The sequence below is a fragment of the Astatotilapia calliptera genome, chromosome 11, assembly GCF_964374335.1.
Source record: "Astatotilapia calliptera chromosome 11, fAstCal68.1, whole genome shotgun sequence".
NCBI lineage: Eukaryota > Metazoa > Chordata > Actinopteri > Cichliformes > Cichlidae > Astatotilapia > Astatotilapia calliptera.
In genome coordinates this window covers 3,537,686-3,561,921 of record NC_137432.1, presented here as the reverse complement: position 1 = coordinate 3,561,921, position 24,236 = coordinate 3,537,686, and the positions used below count along the sequence as shown (strand labels likewise).

Sequence of the window (24,236 nt, the reverse complement as noted above, 5' to 3'; positions counted from 1 at the left end):
TCCTGTCTGAGCTCCAACCAGGCTTTCACCCCCCCTTGACCTAATTTGAATTTTTTGGATCTAATAAGTGACAGTGAAGGTGAGGAGGGACAAATCAAAGCTCTAGAACATCCATCACTGACCCAACATGCTTGTCAGGGTCAACAACCTAGCAGCGGGTTAAGATTAGCATGCACGTGATGAGCCTCTGCCCTATTTCACGAACCCGATTTTAGTGAATCGCTCTCTGGCTTCAGTCAACTCATTAACTCTGAGTGCTGTGCATGTGTTTGCCTCTATATGACTCCCGCTGTAGGGCTAATCCTGACTGACTGTCACAGTTGAAGTTGTTGCCACTGTATGTTTGGTTCCATCCATCTGATTTGTGACAGCTGCTAATCTTTGCGTCTTCTCCTGTGAGGGTTAGGGTCACAAATTCTCCCAATCTGAGGATGACGGCTGAGCTGAAAGTGAGCCGAAACACTGTCAACCCTCCATGTGCTCACTCAGCTCCAGTCCCCCTCTGGAGAAGAGGCCATATTGAAGAGTAATTTAATTTTACTTGGTATAACTTTCCATTCCCCTGCATGTGAGGATTAGCACTATCTCTGTAAATTAGATCGGCTGCCTGCACTATCACTTGCAACAACCTCAGGGCTCACGAGGTAATTATGGGTGATGTAGTATTGAGGACATTTAGAGCCGAGTCCTTTCAGCCATCGTGGTCAGCGTGAGGCCGCAAGTGTTAGCAAATGGGCAGCGATAGCATCTCGTTATACATTTTGAGTGGTCTAATCACGTCTTTAATTAACCCTTCACTAATCGGCCCTGAAGGAAACCTAATGGATTAAATATTGCTGAGGTATTAAAATGCAAATGGTAATGCGAAGCCAGCCTGGTGGGCCTCCATTGTGAAGCATGCCGCGGTAATAGTGTTGGATGTGATGTTGCATCCATCATGTTGAAGGCTCTGGAGCTCCCCCATATGCCCCCAAGGTTCTGTGTTTTTGGTGTGTCCAGGCAGGAAATGGGCCCTGACTGTGCACTGGAAGAAATGATTGAGGAAGGTGATTCTAGGAAATGAGACATAAGAAGGCTAATGGAATAGCACATAACTGTGAATCAGCCTGACGGTTGTGTTGTGGGTTTTGCGAGTCAGGCAGGCAGTCATGCAGATTGCTCATTACCCTTGCAGATTTTAGGTAGAGTAAAACTAAATGTCTGAAACCCCACTGGTCTTTAGAGGGTGCAGTGTTTTATTAGAGCCAACAAAAGGAATGTGTGGCAAGTTTTCCAACTTTTAAGCTTTAGGTGGGATAGAAATGCAAATGCTGTGCAGCCATTGTGCCCAGAAGTCTGTCTTCATTAGAGTAACAGCACGAGTCCTTTGTTTCGGAGATCTTCCAGCCCAAATGAAATCTGTCCCATGATAAGTTCCAAAAAGCTATTGTTATCCAGCATGCACATGTTTTTCATTACTGACAGGGGACAAATGACCTAAATGGGATTTTTGGCATTGTGAGGGAAATGATAGTAGGTTACAGCAGCTGGTAGCTAGTCTCAGGCTGGCAGACTGTAATGGTGGATCTGTACAGCCGTGATCATTTTTATTTGCCAATAACAGTTAATTAAATTATGAAAGCCTTGTGATAGTTCTTCACTATATACATGTAAACAATAAGTAAGCTTTTGGCCGTGACTGTGTTCGGGCTTGTCATGTTTAAGAGGGCACGTCCTATACAGCAGAGTAAGCACCACATTTCACCTTTCTAGCCCTGGATTCCATCTTAACAACATTTACAAGGTAAAAATTATTTTGTGCCCTTAAGGAAAATTTAGCCCACTTTGGGAGAAGTGTCATCCGCATCAATATCTCAGTGTGACTGGAGGCACAAATGCGAGGCAACTGGCTCAAGTGATGCAAAGCCTGTTAAACTGATGTAATCCTCAGACCTCATTCAGTCTAACAGGCCGTACGACGCTGAGCTGCAGCGCTCAAGTTGTGAATGCGTGCTTTTAGAGTAGAGCAGGTCCAATCAAAGTGTAGTTCGTGCCAAAAAACATTCACAAAGATAATCATGTCAGTTACATCCCACGAGGTTGATTCTGTTCATCTGGACGTAGAGTTTTCAGTGGGAGAAACGCAGCTGACTGCAGGTTTTGCACAATGACTGAAACCACTGAATGAACAGTGGGCTGTGAGGTCCAGATGAACAGAATCAACCTCTTGGGATTTACTTCCCTGGATGATTGAGCATGCATCAAGACATGTTAGTTATACATTTAGATCAATTCTTTAAATTCATTTCCTTCACAGTGCTTGTTAGATTTGTGGAGAGGGTTTTTTTTTGTGCGGCATTTCAATCTCAAACCGGCTTGTACCACCACTGGCCTGCCCTACTGGGAACTAACTGTATTTCAGTGTGTAGTCTGAATAGGTTTGATGAACTTTGACCTTAGGCACAATGCCATGCTGCATAAGAGCTGACAGGAAATGAGGAAGAAGAGATAGGGCATGACATGGATTAAGTCTTTGAATGAATTCATTGGTATTTTGTAAACGTGTAGTCAACATGTTAAACAGTCATTGTTTAAAGGTTGCGACAATCTGTTTTGTTGTTGTTGTTTTAATTAACCTTGAAAGATTAGCACAGGAATCTGTCCAAACCAGCTTTTAATAATTCTAAAGAGGATTTTTTAGAAAATTGGTAAACAATGAGATCATTTAATCTGCGGATTTGTTTTTAACCACCTGCCGCTTGAGTAAAATTAAACATTAAAGCAGGTTGTTACCTAAATTTTGATGGGCAGTTTTTCTGAGAGACGTTAGCTTGTCACAAACACTTATACTATGAAAAGAGCAACACAAACCAGACACAGAGACAGTTTGTGCTGTGCTTTATCACTGTAACCAACACTTTTTAGAAGGCGCACGTTTAACTGTGGAGGTGAACAATCTCCATTTCGCCGTTCCACTTTTTGACACACCAGTCTCTAGATCTCTGACTGAAGCCTTAGGAAGATGGAAAACCATAGGTCACAGGACTTTCACTCAATACACCGAAGTTCACATCACACTGAACAATATTTTATACTTTTTACATTTAGTTTGGGTAAGTTTCAGTAAAGATCACCCTGCCACGGTAGAAAGTCCAGGCTTGGGGACCCATCGAAGGAAGAATGTTCTGTAATCGCATCTTTGAAATGAATAAATTACAGTGTAACTTTTTAAAAAGTAATCTGCTTTATTAGAGTATTACTAGAATAAAACTAATTCACTGAAGTACTTTTGGATTACCAACAACTTTTTGCATTTAGCTAGTACACGTTGGATATATATATATATATATATATTAGGGGTGCAACGATACACAAAATTCACGGTTCGGTTCGATACTTTGGTGTCACGGTTCGATATTTTTTCGATACAAAAAAAGGTTCTTGCTTTTTTAATTTGTCATTTATTAAAATTATAAATATATATTTTAACTCAAACGTACAGTTTTTAAATGTAATGTTGCTGAAACAACAAAGGGATAAAATAATAAATCTATCTGGTCGAGAAATCACTCATCTTTGGAAAAGAGAGTTTATTACAGAGAAATGGCTCTTTCAAAATAAAAGCTATACTATACGCTTCTTCTGGGCTATATTCTCAGCAGCATATTAAACATATCAGGTCCCCATAAGGAGAATCCTGTGCTAACGGCTGTCTAAATGACTCGGGTAAAGTTTGTAGCATGCGTGCTTGTTGTTTTTGTCTGCTTCCACTTGTCTTTGCACTAGGATGATGTCGGCGTAAATGTGCAGTCATATTCGTTGTGTGCGCTCAGCGGATCTGCGCTCGACAGTGCAGCCTAGGCGGAGTAGTCGAACGCAGATCCACTGAGCTCTCAACACAGACAGCATCGTCAGAAGAAAAGTTGATAAAATAAATGAAAAATGTTGTATTGTTTGATACATACGCGTACCGAACCAAAAGCACTGTATCGAACGGTTCAATATCGATACGAATATCGTTGCACCCCTAATATATATATATACCTCTGACATGACTTTACCTGGTGAGTCATAAGAATGAATGGCAATATGTTGAATAATATTTGGGAAATCAATTTATTCCAGCAGTGATAATAATAAGAATAATAATAATTACTCAACATTAGTGTTGTAGTTTGTTTGGATGATGCTTCTTGAAAATCTGAGATAGATCTCTTTAATAACTGACAGACTTATTGTCACCGTGGCACAATATCATGCAGAATACTTGTGTAGTGGCTGACCTTGACTTGCATAGACAGTATAGCACTGCCACAACTGCAGGATTAGCTTTATTCCCCCAGCACACAGCTGAATTTAGATGAGGAATAGCTGGTTAGCTGAATTGCAAAACCAACACATTGTGTTAAAACCAACACTGCAGTGTTGAAAAAATACACATCATGCCGAGATCTGATTTTTAAATGCTTTTAAAGTTGCATCGAGTGTAGTGTGAAATAAATACAGATCACAGTCACATGAATGATGGATTACATGTAATCGCTCTTTCATCGGCTCAATTTCTGTCTGTCATCATGCAATAATTCCATCTGTGACCTTGTCAGTTACATTCACCAAATGATGAAGATGAATAATGAAATTTCCGTGGTGGTCCAAAGCGTAATGAACAAAAATGTAGTCTTGCAGCCTTAAATCAAACAAATCTGCAACACAAGTGCAGAACATCAGAGAGAAATGAAGCAGTGTCCAGACTATTGGACAGATTGACAAACCAAACGAGTCTCTGTGGCAGGACAGGAATCCACCTCTCTCTGTGCCTTTCCTTCAGTGCTCGTCTCGAACGAATTGATGTCAGGCTGAAATGTCAGGCTAAATATTACACTTAATAAATGAGCACAGGAGAAGAAAGGAGAAATAAAATCATGCTTTCTGACCTTTAAAATACAAATAAATATCAGCTCATCTCCATGACATATTATTGTGCTTTCCTTGTCTAAACGTGGATGCTGCTTTCACAGCAGTTGGTAGAGAAAGGGGTCATGGCGTGGTCACCGTGTGTGGGTCTGTACCTGTGCATCTTTGTTGCAGCAGTTCAACCCCATCCACAGAGCAAGAAGGCCTCAGAGGGGCCGTCACATTGTTAGCTAGAAATAGAATAGAGACATGGGAACAATATGTCTTAGTTATTGGAGTGCAGGCTGTGACTTAGACCCATACATCACTGTGCTAATGAAATGGCTCCATATTGGCCTTGTTATTAAAGGTCATTTGTTTGCATTGACAAGGAAGGAAGGAAATTCGACCACATCACTCCGGTTTTGGCCTCTCTACATTGGCTTCATTCAGGATCCGTTTTAAAGTCCTTTTATTGGTTTTTAAATCTCTAAATGGTCTGGCACCTGTTTATTTGTCTGACTTCTTGAAGCCCCACGTCCCCACTCGTTCCCTTCGGTCAGCTGAGCAGTTGTTGCTTTCGGTCCCAAAGTCACGGCTGAAACTTGGAGGAGACCGAGCGTTCTCTGTTGCAGCGCCGATGCTTTGGAATAACCTTCCTCTCCGTATTAGACAGGCTGCATCAGTGCCAGTTTTAAGTCCTTATTAAAAACCTATTGTTATTCGCTGGCTTTTAACTCTGTGGGAAACTGACATTCTTGTTAATTTTATTGCTTTGTCTGGTTTTTGCTGTTTTATTACTATATTTATATTTGTATTGTTCAGCACTTTGCTCTACCAGGTGTGTTTTTAAAGTTTTATATAAATAAATGACGATGATGATGACAATCTCTGCTTATAGTGACTGGGCTTGAAAATACTTAATCTGACTGAGGGAGATGTGAAACGGTACCAAGTAGACTGCAGGGCTTCGTTTTAGTAAATAGACTGGTACTTACAGTGTAGAGCACTTTTCTACAGTCAGAGCACCTTTGACTACAAGGCTTAGTCACACAATCAGACAGCACTTTACTCTATGACTGAGCACCTTGTTCTCGTGTAAACTCACACTAGATGCACCGGGGAAACTCGGGGCTCACCCAGGATACTTTAACATGCATTATATTTATTTGTACCTTTTTACATTTTTATCGTTTTGAACTTGTATTGCCATATGTATATATATATATATATATATATATATATATATATATATATATATATATATATATATATACACACATTTATTTATTTATTTTTTTTTTATAAAACCGAGTAATGCCCGGGTGCCTGTTTCGATCACAGGGTGAGCAGTGACCCTTATGTTATATACTTTTTTGATGATTTATTTATTTATTGATTGATTTATAACAAAAAAACAAACAAACAAAAAACAATAGAAAAACCTTTCCACCTTAGATAAAGCAACCCACTATCGTTGTGCCCCATATACCACACCAAACCATCTCTTTTGTTGGTCCAACAGTCTTGGAGGGATCCATCCAATGTGGGTGGTTTTGTTTGTTAACTTCATCATTCACATAAGAGTTTGTCTCATCAGTGTCTTGTGACATTACCAATACGTTTGATGTGTCACATGGCCCTCTTCCTATTGAAAAAAGAAAAGTTGTATCCAAGATGGCCGACTTCTAAATGGCCACCATGGTCACCACCCATCTTGAGGAGTTTGCCCCCTCACATATACTAATGTGCCACAAACAGGACTTTAATATCACCAACCATTCCCATCACCAATCAAATATTTTAAAGCCGGGTGGGACATAAACGTGTTTCTGTCTTAGTGCAAATAAAGCTCACTGTTTTTATGGCTGTTTTTAGAGCACACGGCACATTTAAGGAAAGTGTTGTCTGCGAGCAGCTTTGTCTAAACTGATTTTTCACTGAGTCACGATCTTTCAACTGTTTTCTTGTGAAACCTCTTAACATTCACCATTTTTATTTAAGCACTCGAAGCTTGGCAGCATTTTGTTTGTAGCAGTCTAACGGTAAAAATCCTCCAGTGTGTGCCTTTATAGATGCTGCTGCTTCTGCTCCTGCTGCTGCGCTCTTACTGTGGTATTTATATACAAAGATAATTTATGCTGTTTGAACTATGAGGCTTTGAAACAATGTCCTATTTAAAGTGCTTTACGTGTGTATTAACTCTTGTGTGTGTGTTTGTGTGTGTGTGTGTGAATACATAATGTCACAATCTTTTTTTTTAGAGGCATAAAGCTACCCATCATGTGAAAATCATATGTTTGCATTGAAGTTGGGGTGAAAAATGCTAAAAGTGATGGACTGATCGTCTGTTGCAAACACCAGCGCAGGCCCTCTGATCCGCTGCAGCCGCTGGCCTAAACATCAGTCAGCAGCTCGAGAGTAAAAAACAACCATTTTAAAGTGTTTACTGGGCTAAAATCTGAATAAAACTGGTAAGACAACCACTCACATTTAATCCAGGACCACTGTGGTGCAAAGGAGATTGTTTCCATCTGCAGTAATTAATATTTGACCACACGGATCTGTTCTGAGACCTCCCTGCTGTTACCTCCATAACGATTGCCTGGTGGAAGCTTTCCACCCTTCCGTGTGCACACATGGAAATCCAAAGACAGGGAAGAACTGCAGCAGGATCTCAGAACACAGCAGACATCAGTGACAACAGTCTGTGCCAGACTGCTTCTCTCATACTGTGGAGTGGAGCCAATCAAGAATAGCTCTAAACCTGCATTCTTTTAAAATGTCAGCAGGGGGAAAGTCCACTGATTGCAAAAAGAAACCTGGCTGTACAGAAGTCTATGTAAACACAACCCGCTGAGCTGTTGATCTGCAACCTCAGTAAACAGTCATAGCCAACACAACATGAACTTCTTTTCGAGTATTGCGGTACCCATTAGACTCAAACAGGAAGATAAAACCAGGACATACCTAACTATGCAGATATGCAGCATATAGGTGGAGCTGGTATGCAAAGCGGCTTGCAGCATCTGTGGGCAGGCTAAAGCCGTTTCAGTTGCACCTTATATGAGATTTGCAAATCGGATAAAAGAGAATCCGCTGAGCCATCAGCTAATGCGGCTGAACTGACAGATCGCTGCTAAGCTTGACTTTGTGCGTTTGTGAAACGACTAAATCTGATTGCATAAAATGGTCAGATGATGTCATCAAGACAACCCTGCATGCATGTTAGAGTCCCGAGTCAAACCACAGGGTTGAATTGTATGTTTTCTGGGAACCTTTAACCTGATCTGGATCTGTGTTATTAATAACTCACACCAGTGAAGGTTCTTCCAGACTGCTGCAAACACTACACTGATAGTCTAAATAGAAAACTGAAAAATGATGTTTATGAGACTGTAATCCAGTAAATGGAGGGAGTTTTTAAACACACGTTTAGATGTATGTGTCAGTGAGGAGTAGTGAAAGCAGGGAGGTGCTCAGTAGCACACGAGAGCTGGAGGCGCTCCGCTCTCGTGTTGATACTGGTGATTAAATGGTGTGTAGCAGCTGGTGCCTATATTAAAGCATCTAATCACCCTTGAATGATGGCGGCGGCATGCTCTGTCTCCTCATTCAAATCTCATTTAAATCAAAGCAACAAGCATAAACAGGGATGATGTGTGTTGGTGTTCCCAGAACGCTGCACTCCTGAAATGTGCAGAACACACAACAGAAAACTGTCAGTCTGAATATTTAATCATCCCTGCAACATGTGCTGACAGGACGGCAAAGCGCTGAATAAATGGACTGCTAATTAGGCAGCAAGTTAAATTTAACTTGATGTATGTGTTAGGTTGCATACACTGGATTATAAAAGTGCAGTCATCACACTTGGCTAAATAAATCACAGCTGAAGTACTTTTTGGGCACAGGGATAATAATTAGCATCCTCCAATTTATGTCTCCAGACTGTCTGATCCAAAGAGTTCGTCAACATGTTCTGAAGCTCCCGTCACTTATCACACGGCCCATTTGGGCTTCCTTCAAAACAGCTGGCCACTGAGCTCTTTGATTATAACTCTGTCATTCATTTATTTGTTTGTTTTGTTTGTTCTCACCTCCTCATCAACCTTCAACCATCAAATCTTTTAGCTCAAAGGAATTCGTTGTGCATACACTGACTTCAGTTGAAGCTTTAGCTATGGATGCTGCAGCAGTGTGACAGTATCCATGTTTCTGTTATGGAACGGCTGTGTGCAGGCAGGAAAAGGACCCAAAGTGCAGACTCCGGAAACAGACGTGAACTCAAAAAACAGCTTTAATGCTGAACTCAAAGTAACAAACTTCCAAAATACGAACAATAAACGCAGGCAGACAGAACACACAGCATAGTAAACGGTACATAAGAGTAACAGGAGGGAAACACAGCTGGGGCAAATCAGGCCTAACGAAACAGGGGAAGCAAAACCAGATACATTAACATAAGACATGTACCTCCAAAATAAAACAGGAAACATAACACAGACTGAACTACAGACACAGACTCTGACTGGACAGCAGCTATGGAACAGAACAGAAACCAGAAGACAACTCTGACAAAGAAACCAAAAAACTTGAAATGATAACTAATATAATAAACTCAAAGCATCCTAACTGTGTCAGAGAATGAGCACAATAGGTCCTCTTCAAGCTGATGTAACTGTTTTTAAATGCACCAGTTCCTATATAGCGCTTTTCACACAAACACTTTATTTCTATGCCTAAATGCTTTCTAACGTTCACACCAGGATGGATGCATTGGATAGCCATTTGGATATCTGGCATGCAAACTGGAGCAGCCAGGGATTGAACCACCAACCCTACAATTAGTAGGGGACCTGCTTAACCTCTGCACTCACAGCCACCTCATTATCCACCCTCCATTATGCACTTGAAGATGGACTCTGTACCTTTGTTATTAACCTCATTAACATTTGAGCTAACACGCAGATAACAACACCTAAGAACGCTCAGCAGAAAGGCCAGAAAACTCCATTTAATCCATCAGCCTAAACTGTCATGTAGGATAGATTCAGAGCAAACATGCTGTGAGATAATGACAGACGAACAAAACTGACGAATGCAACTGGTGCCCACATGTGTGCTGACTAGTGTGTTGTTAATAGAAGCCTGTATCAGACTGGTACTGTATTCCCAAGGTTATAATATCAGTATCAATAATAATGGTTTACATAAATATGAATACAGTACAAATACAGAAATAACTCAAAGTCTTTGAAACAGACTTTCCATTTTCTTGACCGCTAAGTTATTAACTGCCTACCAGATTTGGTTGATTTGTTTAAGTTAGGGTTAGTATGGTGGGTTAGACCGACATCTGTTCTGCATCTGGCACACCTAAATCTGAGCTCTCGTGTCCCTTTACCATTTAAACATAAATTAAAGTGAGGGGAAGGAGTCTCCTTATAGAGGAGTTCTTTGTTGCCCCATCGGTCGTGCTGGACACGAACATGACTGAGACGGGTGTGATAGCACATGTTAGCCTGCATAAAGCTGGAAACCGTCAGAGGTTTGTAGTTTCAGAGTTGTCATTTCTGGTAAAATTGTCTTTTTGTCCTTCCTTTTTATATTAACAGTGATGCAATCACTAACCTTTGTTAGGTTAGAAGGGAAATTAGATTTATGTGAAAGTCAGTGTACATATTTCTCCAGTTCCTTTCCACAGGCAGCTATACAGGCTAATAAACATCTTGAGTATGGCCTCATGTCTTCATGATACTTTCACAGAAGTATCTGTTTGAGGCACACAGCAATGGATGAACCTACTCTGTCATTACACATATTCTGACTGTTAAATACGCTCGATGAAATCAGCTTCTGCACACATACCTCAGCACAATGAGACCACTGATGACTGAGGTGGCCATATGACAATCTTTTTTTTTCTTCCTGATGCAGAAAGCTAGCAAAGGCTGCTTTGTTGACAGGCTCCCTTGCTGAATCTGAGCTGCCAACAAAGGATGTCTTTCATCCTCAGTGGCTGCGTTGCTATCTGCAGGAGGCTGCAACCTTCCCTTATCTAGCGCCAGATAAAGCACTTTGTCATTCAACAGTTTACTGCTACCAAAGGCTTCTTCCCTCTCAAATGGAAAACTGTTTGAGATGCAGTGCAGTACAGAAATGTGCACTAGCCCCAGCCAATGGAATCTTAATTCACACTATTTTTTATTTCTCTTTCTGGATGGAGAAATGAATAGTCTTACAGCGATGCAGTACATCTAATGAAGTAGTTCATTTTCAGTGGTAATTTGAAAGATTTTCCTAAAACTATCTGCCTTCTGCTGTGGAAAAGCCATATACTGCTGTCTTTCTATTTATCGCACCTTCTTATAAGGAAACAATTTGACAGAATGAAAGCAAACATGGACTTCAACGTCTATATGCACGGCAAACACTGGATTTCTGACGCTGGACAATTCAGTTTTATTTATACAGCACTAAATCAAAACATCAGTCACTCAAGGTGCTTTATATTGTAAGATAAAGACCCAACAATAATACAGAGAAAACCCCAACAACCCCAACAAAACCCCCAACAATTAGACAACCCCCTCTGAGCAAGCACAGCAGGAAGGAAAACCTCCTTTTGCACAGGAAGAAACCTCCAGCAGAACCAGGCTCAGGGAGGGGCGGGGCCATTTGAGGCCATTTGATTCTACTGTTGAGTCCCTGCTCTTGCTTTTATGAACTTTTTCTGGTCTTAAAGTTATGCGACTCTCGGAGTGCTAGCACATTTTTCCACTATCAGGTCACGAGAGGTCTTTCTGAGCTGTTTGAGGGTGCGATGCTGTGAGTGATGTCATCTGTGATGTATTCACCCGTACTCCCTCCTAAATATTGAGAACAGAAATGCTCAGTGGAATACAAGAAGAGACTTACACTGAATAGATCTCTGTATATGTCCTACATACTGTCATGCTGTTGTTATTAGGACTCTTTCTGAGAACGTCTGCTGCTGCCCTCGTACTGTAACTACTGTCAGGAATACTTAGTGCTTGTAACACTGTAACTATTAGATATACGGATGTAAGACAATGAAAGGAAAAATCTGTAACCCTGATGCTTCCAGTGAGGTGGTCTGATGGCTCTGTTGCTGTGCAGGCATGTTGTCAGCGGGGGTCAAAGTGGGATTTGGCATCTGGGGGAGCCCTAAGATTGAGTGTAATGGTACAGTGTAGAGAAAATAAGTCACATCATAATTGTGAGCTCCAGTAGAGCTTTTCTCACGTTGCTGCTCTGACATCTGCTGCTCATTGTGATTTTAGCCTACTGAATTCACCAAAATATAACCAGATGTTAAATTCCTTGTATGACTCATTTCTGACCTGAAGGCAGTATAAAGCTAATATAACAGGTAATATCTGGTGAGTTAATGTAATCACCCATTGACCATGAACAGCACACCTTCTCTGCATCAGTTCAACATAATATATTCTTGTAAACTTTACTGCAGCCTGACCAGAGCACCCTGCACTGCCCCAAGCTGTGCTAGACTGCCTGATGTGATGAGTTTCATGTGACCTTTGAATAACATTAACAACACATCTCTCGTATATCCAATGTTCAGTAGAAAAACAGAAACCTCCAAAATGAATTAGTGTTTTATAAGATCTAAATTTCCATTTTATTAAAAATGACTAAAAAAGTCCATACCTCTGAAAACTGATCTTCCTCTCCATGTTTCTCTTTACATCTTTGTCCATCTATGAGAGAGTCGCTAGTCGCTATTAGTTTTAATCTTTTAACTTTATGCACATTGCATTAGGCACAAATTACATTATGTGCAACAGTCTCTGATTTTCTGCATATTCCAGCATATAAGCTAAAATAACGTTGTGTCTTTACACTCACTCTTTCAAATAGATGCAAGTAAAACACAGCAGAAAATAAATAAAATCAAAGATTCAGCAGCTCTTAAATCTGTTGTCACCTGTTTAGCAGGAGTGGGGCGGGTGGAGGTTTGCCCACAGCGGTCATGTCAGTGGGAGGACTGCATGGTCGTACTGGCTCCATCACTCCATATTATCCATTGTTGATGTGCACACGTCTGTTACCGTGGACGTCACACACTCGGACGTCGCTGTCATGAGACGCTCTCACAGACAAAATCACGGTTTAGTAACGCAGCAACACAGCGTGCTTACAGGAAAGTAACAGTAATCTAATTACTTTTTTGCAATCGCAGTTCCTTACATTACTTTTTACTTGAAAAAAGGAATCGGACTCGTTACTGCCCGTCTCTGTTTGTGGGATGTCATTTTCTTATTACTGAGCATGTCTTTGTGTTGCAGCATATAAAAATCTTAATTTGCTCATTTTTTCTATATTAGCCGAATCTGCCAATCAGATTTAATTAGTCATGTGTTGAAGATGCCAGACTTCTGTAGCATTCTGGCCCAGTTTAGCTCCTGATCACGGGTCCTCTGTACCATTGGAAGTATAAATCAATTACTTGTCCTTACCCAGTGTTGAAACATTTTGATTAGTTTTTCAGATTGGATACAGCACTAAACTTAATTAGGATCAGATTAAGATCAGTATTACGAAGTATTCATTTTCTCACTATAAGAACTATCCATGTTAGATTAAAGATAGTAGAAATCATTCTTTTATGCGTAAGGCATCGTCAGGAAACATTGATTTCCAAACTTTGTCAACTAAAATTTAAGAAATAAATACATCCACAACTATTCACATTTTTAAATGTTGTTTATTTGTTTTTTTTTTGAATCTACACAAAACAAATAAAACAACAACTAGCCCCAAGTATACTGTGTTACTCATACCTGTAGGGAAAGATAATCCCTGAAAAACAACGTCAGGCTAAATAGCTCACATCAAGCTCAGCGTGCAGTCTCACCACTAATATTTATCTTTACCTAATGAGCCAAAACTCAACTTACAGGCTCTGTGGCAACCGTGTGGAGCTTCTCCCAAATGTGCCAGCAGCTTAATGATAGCAAACTAAGGATGAACCCCTGTTTTGTTCCAGCTTACAACAAAAGGAGCCCACACAAGTATACTAAGTGTTTTATTTACAAAAGACAAAAGCAGAAAAGTGAGCAGATCTGTTGTGTCTGCTTGGATGATTGAGGAAAGAGCCTGTGCAAATTAGCGCAGCTGGATAGGTGTCCTCAACACCACCCCAGAGTCACATGATCTACAAAGACACGCCCCCATAGTAAAATAGATACTCTAACCAGCAGATGGATCTCTTTAACAAACTGATAAAATGTGTTTACTAATGCCGTGTTCATTTGAAGTTGGATGAGCGAGGATTCCTTTTGCTCTTTAGCACAGTAGAAGCATCATGTACTACTAGCAGCACAGCACTTTTGTATGTGCTTAAAATACTGATGCAACACATTTGCATTCGGAGCCTGGTCCGTCTCTGTGTGTGGCTTATTTAGTGAGTCATCAGTACACAAGAGTGGCAGTTCTAGTTACAAGTTTTACTAATGTTTATGTGCAATGTTGCCCTCTTGGATTGTTGTAAGTTGGAGTTAGTGGGGTTGCACTGACTTTCCCCAAATTGAGGGGGAGTTCCAGTTGAAAATTCTGACTTCAAACTTGTAAGTTGTGAGTTTAGATGGAATGCATTATAATCGCTGGGCTTCCTCGGCTCCACCCCAGAGTCACATGATCCACAAAGACAAACTGAGATGAGCAGATAGAGGAAGTTAAAAATAAACAAAAATGTAGGAATTTTATTGGCCTAGTTTATTTTCACTGGGGAAATGCTGAAATGAGCTGAGACATAAACCTTGGTGGACATTCACAAATACGAATGGCACACTGGAAACACCAGGAAATAGATATATTTGCCTTTCTACTTGAACATTTTATACATCCTATCTCAATCACCAACACAAATTATTTTTCTATTCTCATATTCACACTACAATAAACACAACAGAAGCAATGCTACAGCCACCTGGTATTCTCAGGTGGTCTCCCACCCAAATACTACCCTGGTTATCTTCCAAGGCCGACTGAGATAGTATGGCTATGCACAAGGAATTATGCCATACTATATTCAAGATGCTATAATCAAGCCCTTCTGGATGTTTTGTTTGGAGAGGTTGGGGGGCATTAGCTGGGGGGTTTCTGTTGACTCTGACTCTTTGTCCATCTTTGCATTTGGTTTCTAGTCTATGTGTTGACTTTTGTTAAGAGGCTGCTGGAATGCTGTTTGGAGGTCACTGACAGATTAGTAGAAGACTAGTCGACAGCATGGCCTCAGTTCAGTCTTAAACTTCTAATGCACTGATGAATCCACTGCCTTTGAAGAAACAACCTGTAGGAGACTCATTGCCATCTGCTGGCCAACATAAACCTTAGTCTTGCCACTTTTAGCTCATCTCCAACAGCCTATACTGCTTCTTCAGTATTCCTTACAGTGGTGCCTTTAGTCACAATCAAGGCTGTGAGACAACTCTCTAAAACCAGCGTTTGGCTTTGTTGGCATCAGTTCCCCTGCTTTCAAGTATCTCCATTTTACTCAACTCTCAAAGGCTGCTTGACTGTGTGGAGTTAGCATTCAGGCCAAGGTCAATCCAGCTTTAGAAGTCAAACTTCTACCGAAGCCCACGCTCTCAGACTTTAGCACTGTGTGCAGGTTCACTACAGTAAACCGTGAGCGCTAATCTGAGGGCCCGGAGCAGTGTGCTTTGTGATGAATAGGGATTACAGCGCTTCTTTAAATTCTGCAGCAGCCCCGCCTGCTTCATGCGCTCCCGTTGTATCATCCTGCTGATTTGCATTCTGATGTTCGTCAGCAGCACAAAGCCACGGTTTATCCCTCCCAGTGAGCAAACAGCAGACTTGTGAGCTGTTTGACCACTGCTATGAAGAAGTAATAGTCTGGAGGCTCTCCCCCTCAGGACGACCTATTGTTTTATGAATTAGTCCTAAATTAATTGCATGGCTGGGCCTGTGAGACAAAATGTTTTTCAATAAGCAGTTTCATTTCTCATTCGCAGTGTGTTAGTGATTTGGTCTGCTCCTCTATTGATCTGCAGGGCCCAGAGGTGGTGGGCAATGAGAACAGCACTACAGAATAACAATGACAGAGTGATGGAGGGGCGACGCTGAGGCTCTTCTCCTTCTGGAGAGAAGCCAGAGGCATCAGCGGGATCCTAAATCCTAATACAGTCAGTGGGAGGGAAGGGTTGTGCACAGATGCGCTAAGTTCAAGGGGAATTTAGGCCAGGCAGGGGTGTGAATATCACTGAGCATTTGTCCACATGCACAACCACACATGCACACACACAGACACTGACACAGAAACTCATATAAACAGCTGGAGTGCTGCAAACAGCAGCTGGGCGCATCATCCTCTCTAGGTCATTCACTTCTCCGTCATGGCCGGCGTTAAGTGGATATGGTGCTTCGGCGGCGTTATTCGCTTTTGTCCTTGTCAATTGATTGGTGCTTTTCTCCACCAGGTAGGTGCTGCTCTATTGGTTTTGAGCTTTTTTAACAAAGGGGCGTTCAAGGTCAGGAAAAATGTATTTTCTCTTGCAAACTCTCAAAAATCTCAAAAGATTCAAAAAATCGAACAAAATGCACTTCACAGCTTAGTGTGTCTGTGCCCATGCAGGGTGTAGACCCAATTATTGCATGTAGGCAGCATGAGGCGTGATTGGGCTCTGAGTGTGAACACACTGGACTCATTTTAATAGCCACCTGAGGCGCACCCTGCCGCTCTGATCTCACTGCCGACTTTTCCAGTTCAGGTAATAAAATCTGGGTCCTCTGGCAGCTCGTGTCTCTGCTGACCTTGTTGACTAAACACAAAGTTGGTAGAAGAGTTTGCTATTGTAACTGTCGGTCCTCCCGATTTAGTCTTCCTGATAGGTATTTTTATATTACGTTTGTTTCACATTTTGATTTGACCTAAAATGACCTAACGCGCAGATAATGTGATAGCAACACATGCTAACCTGACCCCATGAGCTAGTTTTATTCTGCTTTCCATATTTGGATGTTCATTGCTTCAGCTAGAAAAGATGGCATGACAACATTTAGTAACTAAAGGGAGGACATAGCTTCTGTCATGTCACCGAATGGTTACTTCCATGCTGGAATTTCTGGTGCTGGAAGTCTTTATATTCAGGTGAGACAGTGTAGTACTCAGCTACAAGATGCTAGCAGGCATGGTTAGCAAGCTGCATCCATAAACAGTACAGTGCACAACATAGATAACTGCTAGTTAGTTTTAAGTGGTGGAATAATTAAACAGTAGAACTCTACTCACCAAAATTAAAGTACAAACTTGTTTTTTCAGTGACCTAAAGTTAATCAGGTAATCATTAGACGTGCCTGTGTTGGCTAACACTAGCAAAAATCTATGAACTGTACTCTTAAGCAAGAGCTCCAAAATGATTTGTGTCAAGATCATATAGAATAAATAATATAACAGAATAAAAAGAAGGAAGCAGTCAGATCAGTCACTTAGATGGTTGTGGTTATATTCAGTACTGTTGAAAAGTTTTGAGCCACCCCTCGTTTCTTTAGCTTACAACGAGCCAGATTTTGTTGGAGTTTGGAATAAGTTGCCCCTCCATATTAGGATGGCCCCAACAATCGAGATTTTTAAATCTCTTTTAAAAACACCTTTTTTCTGAGGCATTTTAGGATTAGCACCAGAGTTAGCTTCTAGTCAGTTTTTTGATCTCTTTTAATCTTATTTATTTTGTTAATTTCTTGTATATTTTATTGTCTATCTTTTCATGTTTTACTATTTATTCAGTTTTATTTATTTATTTTATTTTTATTTGTCTGTCTAATGCATGGTTTCTTAACTATTATCACTGATTTTTACTGGAAAGTACTTTGTTGTTGTTGTTTTTAAAGTGCTCTATAAGTAACGTTGGATTGGATGGTCTCGAGCAGTAGTTCTCTGTAGGCATTCAAAGTTTTCCTTTGGACATTGGCTGTTTATTCAGTTCTTTTCAGTCCTTGTACATGACCATTTTCAAACAAATCATTTTTGTGTGATTGTTTGCTAAGTCATGTACATTAAAACTAACCTCAAGCATGAAAAAGGCAACCAACTGAAGAGATGACGTAGATAACAAACAGAACTGGCAGCTTAGATAAGAACCAATTTTAAATCGTATCTTTAGATACTTTGTTACTAGCTGCCAGTTGGAAAAACACATTTTATTCCCATTTCTGTAGTTGAAGTTACTATAAATATTAAAGATAAGACAGTTTCATAGGGGGAAAAAATCTATTTTTGGACCAACAAGGGGATTTCCAAAGAGCTATCAGCAGCATACTGAATCTTAGCATCGTGTGCATTGTGCCTTTGAAAAATGGATAAACGGAGAACGAAAGAAAAACTGGCAGATCTGAAAGTTATGTACATCACAGACCTGAGAGATGCATCTTCACCAGTCTCAGGGAAAGGCAGGCTGTGAAGAAGCCATTATTAATAAAGGCAAACAAGAAAAAAAAAAGGCTGAAGTTTAGAGCTAGACTGAAAGTAACAGTATGTCTTAAAGAGCGATAAATCCAAATTTTAAGTTTTGGTTTAAATTATTGTCAATATGGAAAAGTGACCGCTACAGCAATCTGTGAAAGACACTGTAGGCTCTTTCATGCATTTCAACTAGTGATGCTGGGAATCTTGTTAAAACTGATGGAATTATAAATGCAGAACCAGAGACATCAGATTTTGATCCATCATGTAATACCATCTGGAAAGCATCTAATTGAAAACAGCTTTATTTTTCAGCATGATCCCAAATACATAATCAGTGCTGCAAAAGCATACCTGGATAGATAAACATAGAATAAAACACCATCAATGATGGAATTAACACTGTTGAAGATGGATCATCGTGTCAGAATAGAACAAAAAGCAGCTTAAAAATGTCCTTCAAGAAGTATGCTTCCTGTAGATTAATTAAAGAAATAACAGAAAGAAAGAGTTCAGGTGGCATGGAAGAATAAAGTTGGTTATGCCACTTACTAACCTTCAGACTCTTTAGAACTGTATAATAATATAATATATTATTGCACCCATTTCCATTTTCCTATAAAAACATAAAAGAACAAGAGGTTTCTGAAGACATTTGTACAATACAAAAAAAATAAATAACCCTTCAATTCCACGTTTAGTTTTTTTCAGAACAGCTTGTAAGTTTAAAAAAAAGCTTATGCCTGTAGCGGTGGAACCACAGGTGAATTTGAGAGGGTCCAATCATTTTTGAAAATTCATTTGCAAGTTGAAGACATCGTAATTTGAGGTCACAGCCGAGTGAATCTTATTAAAAGGCTCATAAAGAGTTTGTGACCAGAAGAAAGAATCTGTAAACTTGTCACACAGAGTCAAAATACTCTGTGCAGACATGGTACCTCTTAGTTCTGCCACTGTTTGTAATTTGTATGCTGTGGTGTGGTGTAGGTTTTAAAGGAAAATCAAAGAAAAAGTGAACCGTTGCGAAACAAAGAAGGAGCTGCAAACAGTTTTGGGCGCTTTTCCTTCAGGCCAAAACTCAGATTTGAGAGAACTTTTGAATCTATTTATGGCTGATTTGAAGCCTCAGCAACAAAAAAGAACTCTAGGACCTCACATTTTCTCATCATATGACTGCAACCCACAGCTACAAAGCGACCAATCAAAGTATGTCGGGAGCTGAAGCGGTAATAGTGTGGTAATAATGTTATGACATTTATTTCGTCAGTCATGAACAGATGGAGAAATCATTTGGTTTGGGGAATGAAATCTGAACCTGATCTCTCCCATCTGGCTAATGTTAACTAACACACACATGCTCAATGTGCCACATGCAACGTTTTTCATGTACTAAACGCTTTAATCTAGAAACATATTCTGCATGAGACTCCAACAAAAACTCCCCATAAGGACAAAAGTGCTACTATAGAATTTAATATTATTGTAAGCTAAAGATGGTAGGTTAGCTGGTGCATTGTCTATCTAACATTTTATATGTGTTGGTTAGTGAGCGTATGTTAGCTAATGTCAGCAAGAAGCTAGCCTATTTTATCTCATAACACTTTTAAAATTTGGATCAACAGAAAATTTCATTCAGTATCACTACAGCTGTTAATCTATGAACATTCCTGCTTGCAGTTGGTCTTACAAAGCAAATACAAATACACATACACATAGATTCATTTAAATCCGAGCGCCTGTCTATAGTTTTCAGTCTTTTAAATTCATGCACGGATGCCAAATAAATCTTGATGACGTTGAATGATTACAAATGTTTGGAATCAGGTATGCGGGTACATTAAACCAGAACTTTTAAAAAGAGGGTAAAATGCTAAAACAAATGTATTTCTGCAAGTAGCCTGTCTGACTGGATGAATAAAGAAATACATTAATTCAATTCAAAACAGTGTGCATTAGTTTATCTCTCGTCTCTGTTACAGCAAGTGTTACAATATCAGATTTCAAACAGGCATCCACTTGAACCTGATTGTGTAAACTCCCTCGGGTCATTGAAGACTGAAGAATCATAGCAGGAATTCAGTTCAGAACAACAGTCTCACATCTGGGCTGCCAAGCAGAGGACCAAATACTACTGAAATGAGTTTTTGATGGATAAATCAATACTGGTCCCCCACTGTGCTGGTCCCGCCTTAATGACAGAACAGTTGAGTGGTGAGATCGGGTATGGTTTATACCCTATAAACTGTTAACTGGCTCTCTGTGAGCCACTTGCCTCATTGATAAAGCTGCTGATGAACTGTGATAGCCTGATATCAAATTGGTGGAAAGAAATGTGCCACTCTGAAATCATGTGATGCTGGAAAGCTAGACTGGACTATTATGATTCAGTATTATCGGGTCATTTTAAAAGCGCCCTAAAATGTCTTCAGTTTATGCAGAAATCTGCAGTGAGACTTCTGAAAGGAACAAGAAAGAAAGAGCGAGCGTGTTCCTCTCATATCGACTTCTCTTCATTGGCTTCTTGTTAAATGCAGAATTGAATTCCAATCTTTATGTTACAATATAAAACTCCTTGAGGCTCCTTGTTTCTCTCACTCGATATTAATAAACTTGAACTGAACTGAAATGTTTTTTATTTGTATACAGTATATCATATGATTCGTTTTCATTTCTATTTTGGCTCTTGGGGTTTTCATCATTCTTATAGTCCATCCAGGAGGATTAATACGCTTCTGGATGGACCATAAGAAGTTTGGTTTGATGTTCCAGCTGAATGATGTGTTGCAGGACATTTTTCCATCTGTTGTATTATCAGAAACATCAAGTGAGAATTTCTGCTGTTGTAGACTCTGATAGCAGCTCAGAGACGGAGAAAAATGTGGAGAAATGTTAGCAACAACAACGTGTGGGCAACGACCAAAACATGGCACACTGTTGTCGCGTACACCTGTTTCTTCTCACATAGTTGTCACGTATGAAGAAACTGATGTTTTGTTCACATCTGATGTCCTGTAGTTGAATCATTACCAAATGACAGAAAAAAGTCTTTTTTGAAAATAAAGCATTCCTCAAACTTTATGAGCAAACATTATTGTAAAAACAGAACAAAGACAGTTTATCATCTCGTCCACATCTGCCTCCCCACACCAGAATTCACTATATGATGAATAAACTCATTTTAGGATCAGTCATGAAACGTGAGGCAATGTTTGTTGTATTTTAACAGAGTTACGTGGATTTCTAAAATACCACGAGCTAAAATTGCTCCCCTCTTTGGCAGTTTCAGTAGAAACTAAAATATAAAGTTGCTGAAAACTAGATACAAACAAATGGGTAAATAAATAATTACATAACTATAACAATGCAATAATAAGAAACTTATTGGACCAAATAAACCATGCACAATTGTTATAATGTAATTTTGACCATATAATGTATGCAGATTTAGGTTCCTTTAGGTTCCTCTATACAAATATACGTTTTCTTTTGACAGGTTTTCACTTCAGATTTCTTTCCTTGCATGTGATCTGAAACATGTATACTTCGGTGAATCTGTTGAATGTCCCCACTGTGAGGAAAAGATTGAAAATGATTTCTTGACTTAAAACTGTTTCATAGAGCCCCGATCAAAAGTTTAAAACCACTTGAAAAATGGCAAACAAATCATATTTTGCATGTTTGGATCTTAACAAGGTTCCAAGTCGAGCTTCAAAATGCAAAAAGAAGAAATGAGAGTGAGACAAAACATTTATTTGAACATGCAATTTACTGAAAACAACGTTTAAACTGAAACAGGCTGTTTTACAGCTGATCAAAACTTGACGACCACATGCTTTTAAAAGGCCAAATTTGTGCAAATTTGTGGATTCATTTCTGTCAGGTAGTCACACTGTCATGATGTTCTGATGAAAAAAAATGTTCCCTTTTTGATAGAGCTGGGCGATATAAGATTTTTTCATATCACGATATGTTTTTTTCATTTCAGGCGATAACGATATCTATCACGATATAAGCCAAATAACTATATTTGTAAGATTTAAATGTGCCGTAACTCACAAGTAAAATGTGAAATAATCAGCAGCTTGTTTTTATTTAAATATTTATTTCCCATAATAAGTTCAACAGGGTAGATGTACTTAAGGAACATGAGACTTTTTCAGATAAATAAAGGCAAATATTACAAACTACACAAAAGGCAGCCGCTAAAGCGTTTAAGTTTCAAAATAGAACAAACGAAACAGACTAAACTGTCAATTCCACTTAGAAACAAAATATTAATTCTAAAAATAAATCTTAGTTTGTTTTACAGAAGAACAGACAAAACTGACTAACTTTTGTCAATATCAAATAAACTGAGAACTAAAAGGAAATTCTCAATCTCTCCTTGTTGTATAGCTGAGCTTTTCAAACAGTTTTAACAGTTACTTTAGTCTGACAAAAGCCGAATGACGAATTAGCGCTTCCACTCAGAGACTGAGGCTACGTCCACACGTACACGGGTATTTTTGAAAACGGAGATTTTCCGTTTTCGTTTTAAAAAATAATCCCGTCCACACATAAAGGCAGAAATGAAGGAAAACGCTGCTATGAACATGCCAAAGCAGCAGGTGGCGCTAGATTCCTAACCGTGCAGAAATGTTGGCCAATCAGAAGTCTAGAAGCCTCGGTGGGAAAAAGTAAACAAAGCTGGGGCATAGAAGCAGAACCGAGTCGTATGTGTGGAGGGACAGTAACTGTGTGTATATGTAAGCATTTAAACACTGCAGAGAGCACAATTAACAGTAACAGTATTGTAGAAATTCATTTCACCGAAACAATAACGTGGCGCACAGTGTGACGTCAAAAAATGCGCACACCTTTGACGCTGCGTTTTCTCCGTTTTTCTAGTCCACACGTAAATGCAAAAACTGAGTTTTCAAAAATCTTCATTTTCAGTGACCAAAAACGCCGTTTACGTGTGGACGAAAGGTGCAAACGCATAGAAAAATCTGCGTTTTCAAAAATACCCGGGTACATGTGGACGTAGCGCATGCACCAGTTTATTGTATTTCCAGACTTGCTTTCGGCACAATTTACAGTGCACGCTACTCTGTTTTTTTGTCAGACCTGAAATAGCAGAAATACCTTCACACTACGGAACTTCTGTGGCTCTTCCGTTCGACAATCTCTCCGGCATTGGAACCATCATCTGTTTTCTCTTCGGTCACGCTCGGTTGATTTTTCTAGTTGGCACACTCATTTCCTCCGTTACCCGGGCGGCACGGCGGCTGGCTGCTTCCCAAACAAATACACATGTGCGGCTTAGCACTTGTGCTGTACGTAACAAGTAATTTGGATTGGCTGTTCTTTTTTTTTTTTTTTTAAGAGGACAAGAGCGGCGAGGTCTATCGCGATAGTTAAATTTTTCTATCGAGAAAAAGTTATATCGCGATACATATCGTTATCGTTGAACGTGCTCAGGTTGTTGAACTGCGTCAGGAGGGTCTCTCGTGCTTTCAGTTACTAATCTCTAATCTGAATATCATATCGATGCTGTAGCCTCTTAATGTCGCTTCGACTCATATTCTCTGCTCATCAGGTGGGCTTTTCATTGTCTGCAAGCGTTCACCTCTTAACCCCTGATAGTCGTACAGACACGTTATAGTTTCTGCGTTCGCATGTTAGCTGGGCACCACTTGGGTCTAAGTGATGTAGATTTCATCATCAGTCAGTGCTAATTTTTGGTGACCACATGACCAGTGTTCCCTCTAATTTTTCATGTATTTGAGTGAACACTCAAACTCCCTGAGCGGCCCCTTGGACCACTGTGAGCAACAGCAGACGTGTGCACTGTGGTCACGCCGGCATCGAATCCATCCAAGTTACATGTTTATTAAAATAATCAAATTACAGC

General features: G+C 39.8%; 1 protein-coding gene and 1 long non-coding RNA gene across 3 annotated transcripts in view; one reads left to right on the top strand and one right to left on the bottom strand.

Moving 5' to 3' along the window:
* cdk14 (cyclin dependent kinase 14) overlaps positions 1 to 24,236 on the top strand; it is a 233,986-nt gene that overhangs the window by 31,201 nt on the left and 178,549 nt on the right. Inside the window, exon 1 of one of the 2 annotated variants that reach the window (XM_026184458.2) lies at positions 16,212 to 16,361. The exons of the other annotated variant lie outside the window; for it this stretch is intronic. Within the exon in view, the coding sequence (XP_026040243.1) occupies positions 16,278 to 16,361 (84 nt within the window). The 5' untranslated portion in view covers positions 16,212 to 16,277. Of the gene's footprint in view, positions 1 to 16,211; positions 16,362 to 24,236 lie in introns of those variants that run through there. 2 annotated transcript variants of the gene reach the window in all.
* LOC145431920 (uncharacterized) lies at positions 4,433 to 7,641 on the bottom strand. The gene is made up of 2 exons (XR_013912239.1): positions 7,364 to 7,641; positions 4,433 to 5,123 (listed from the first exon to the last, which is right to left on the bottom strand). It is a non-coding gene; the product is annotated as an uncharacterized LOC145431920 (long non-coding RNA).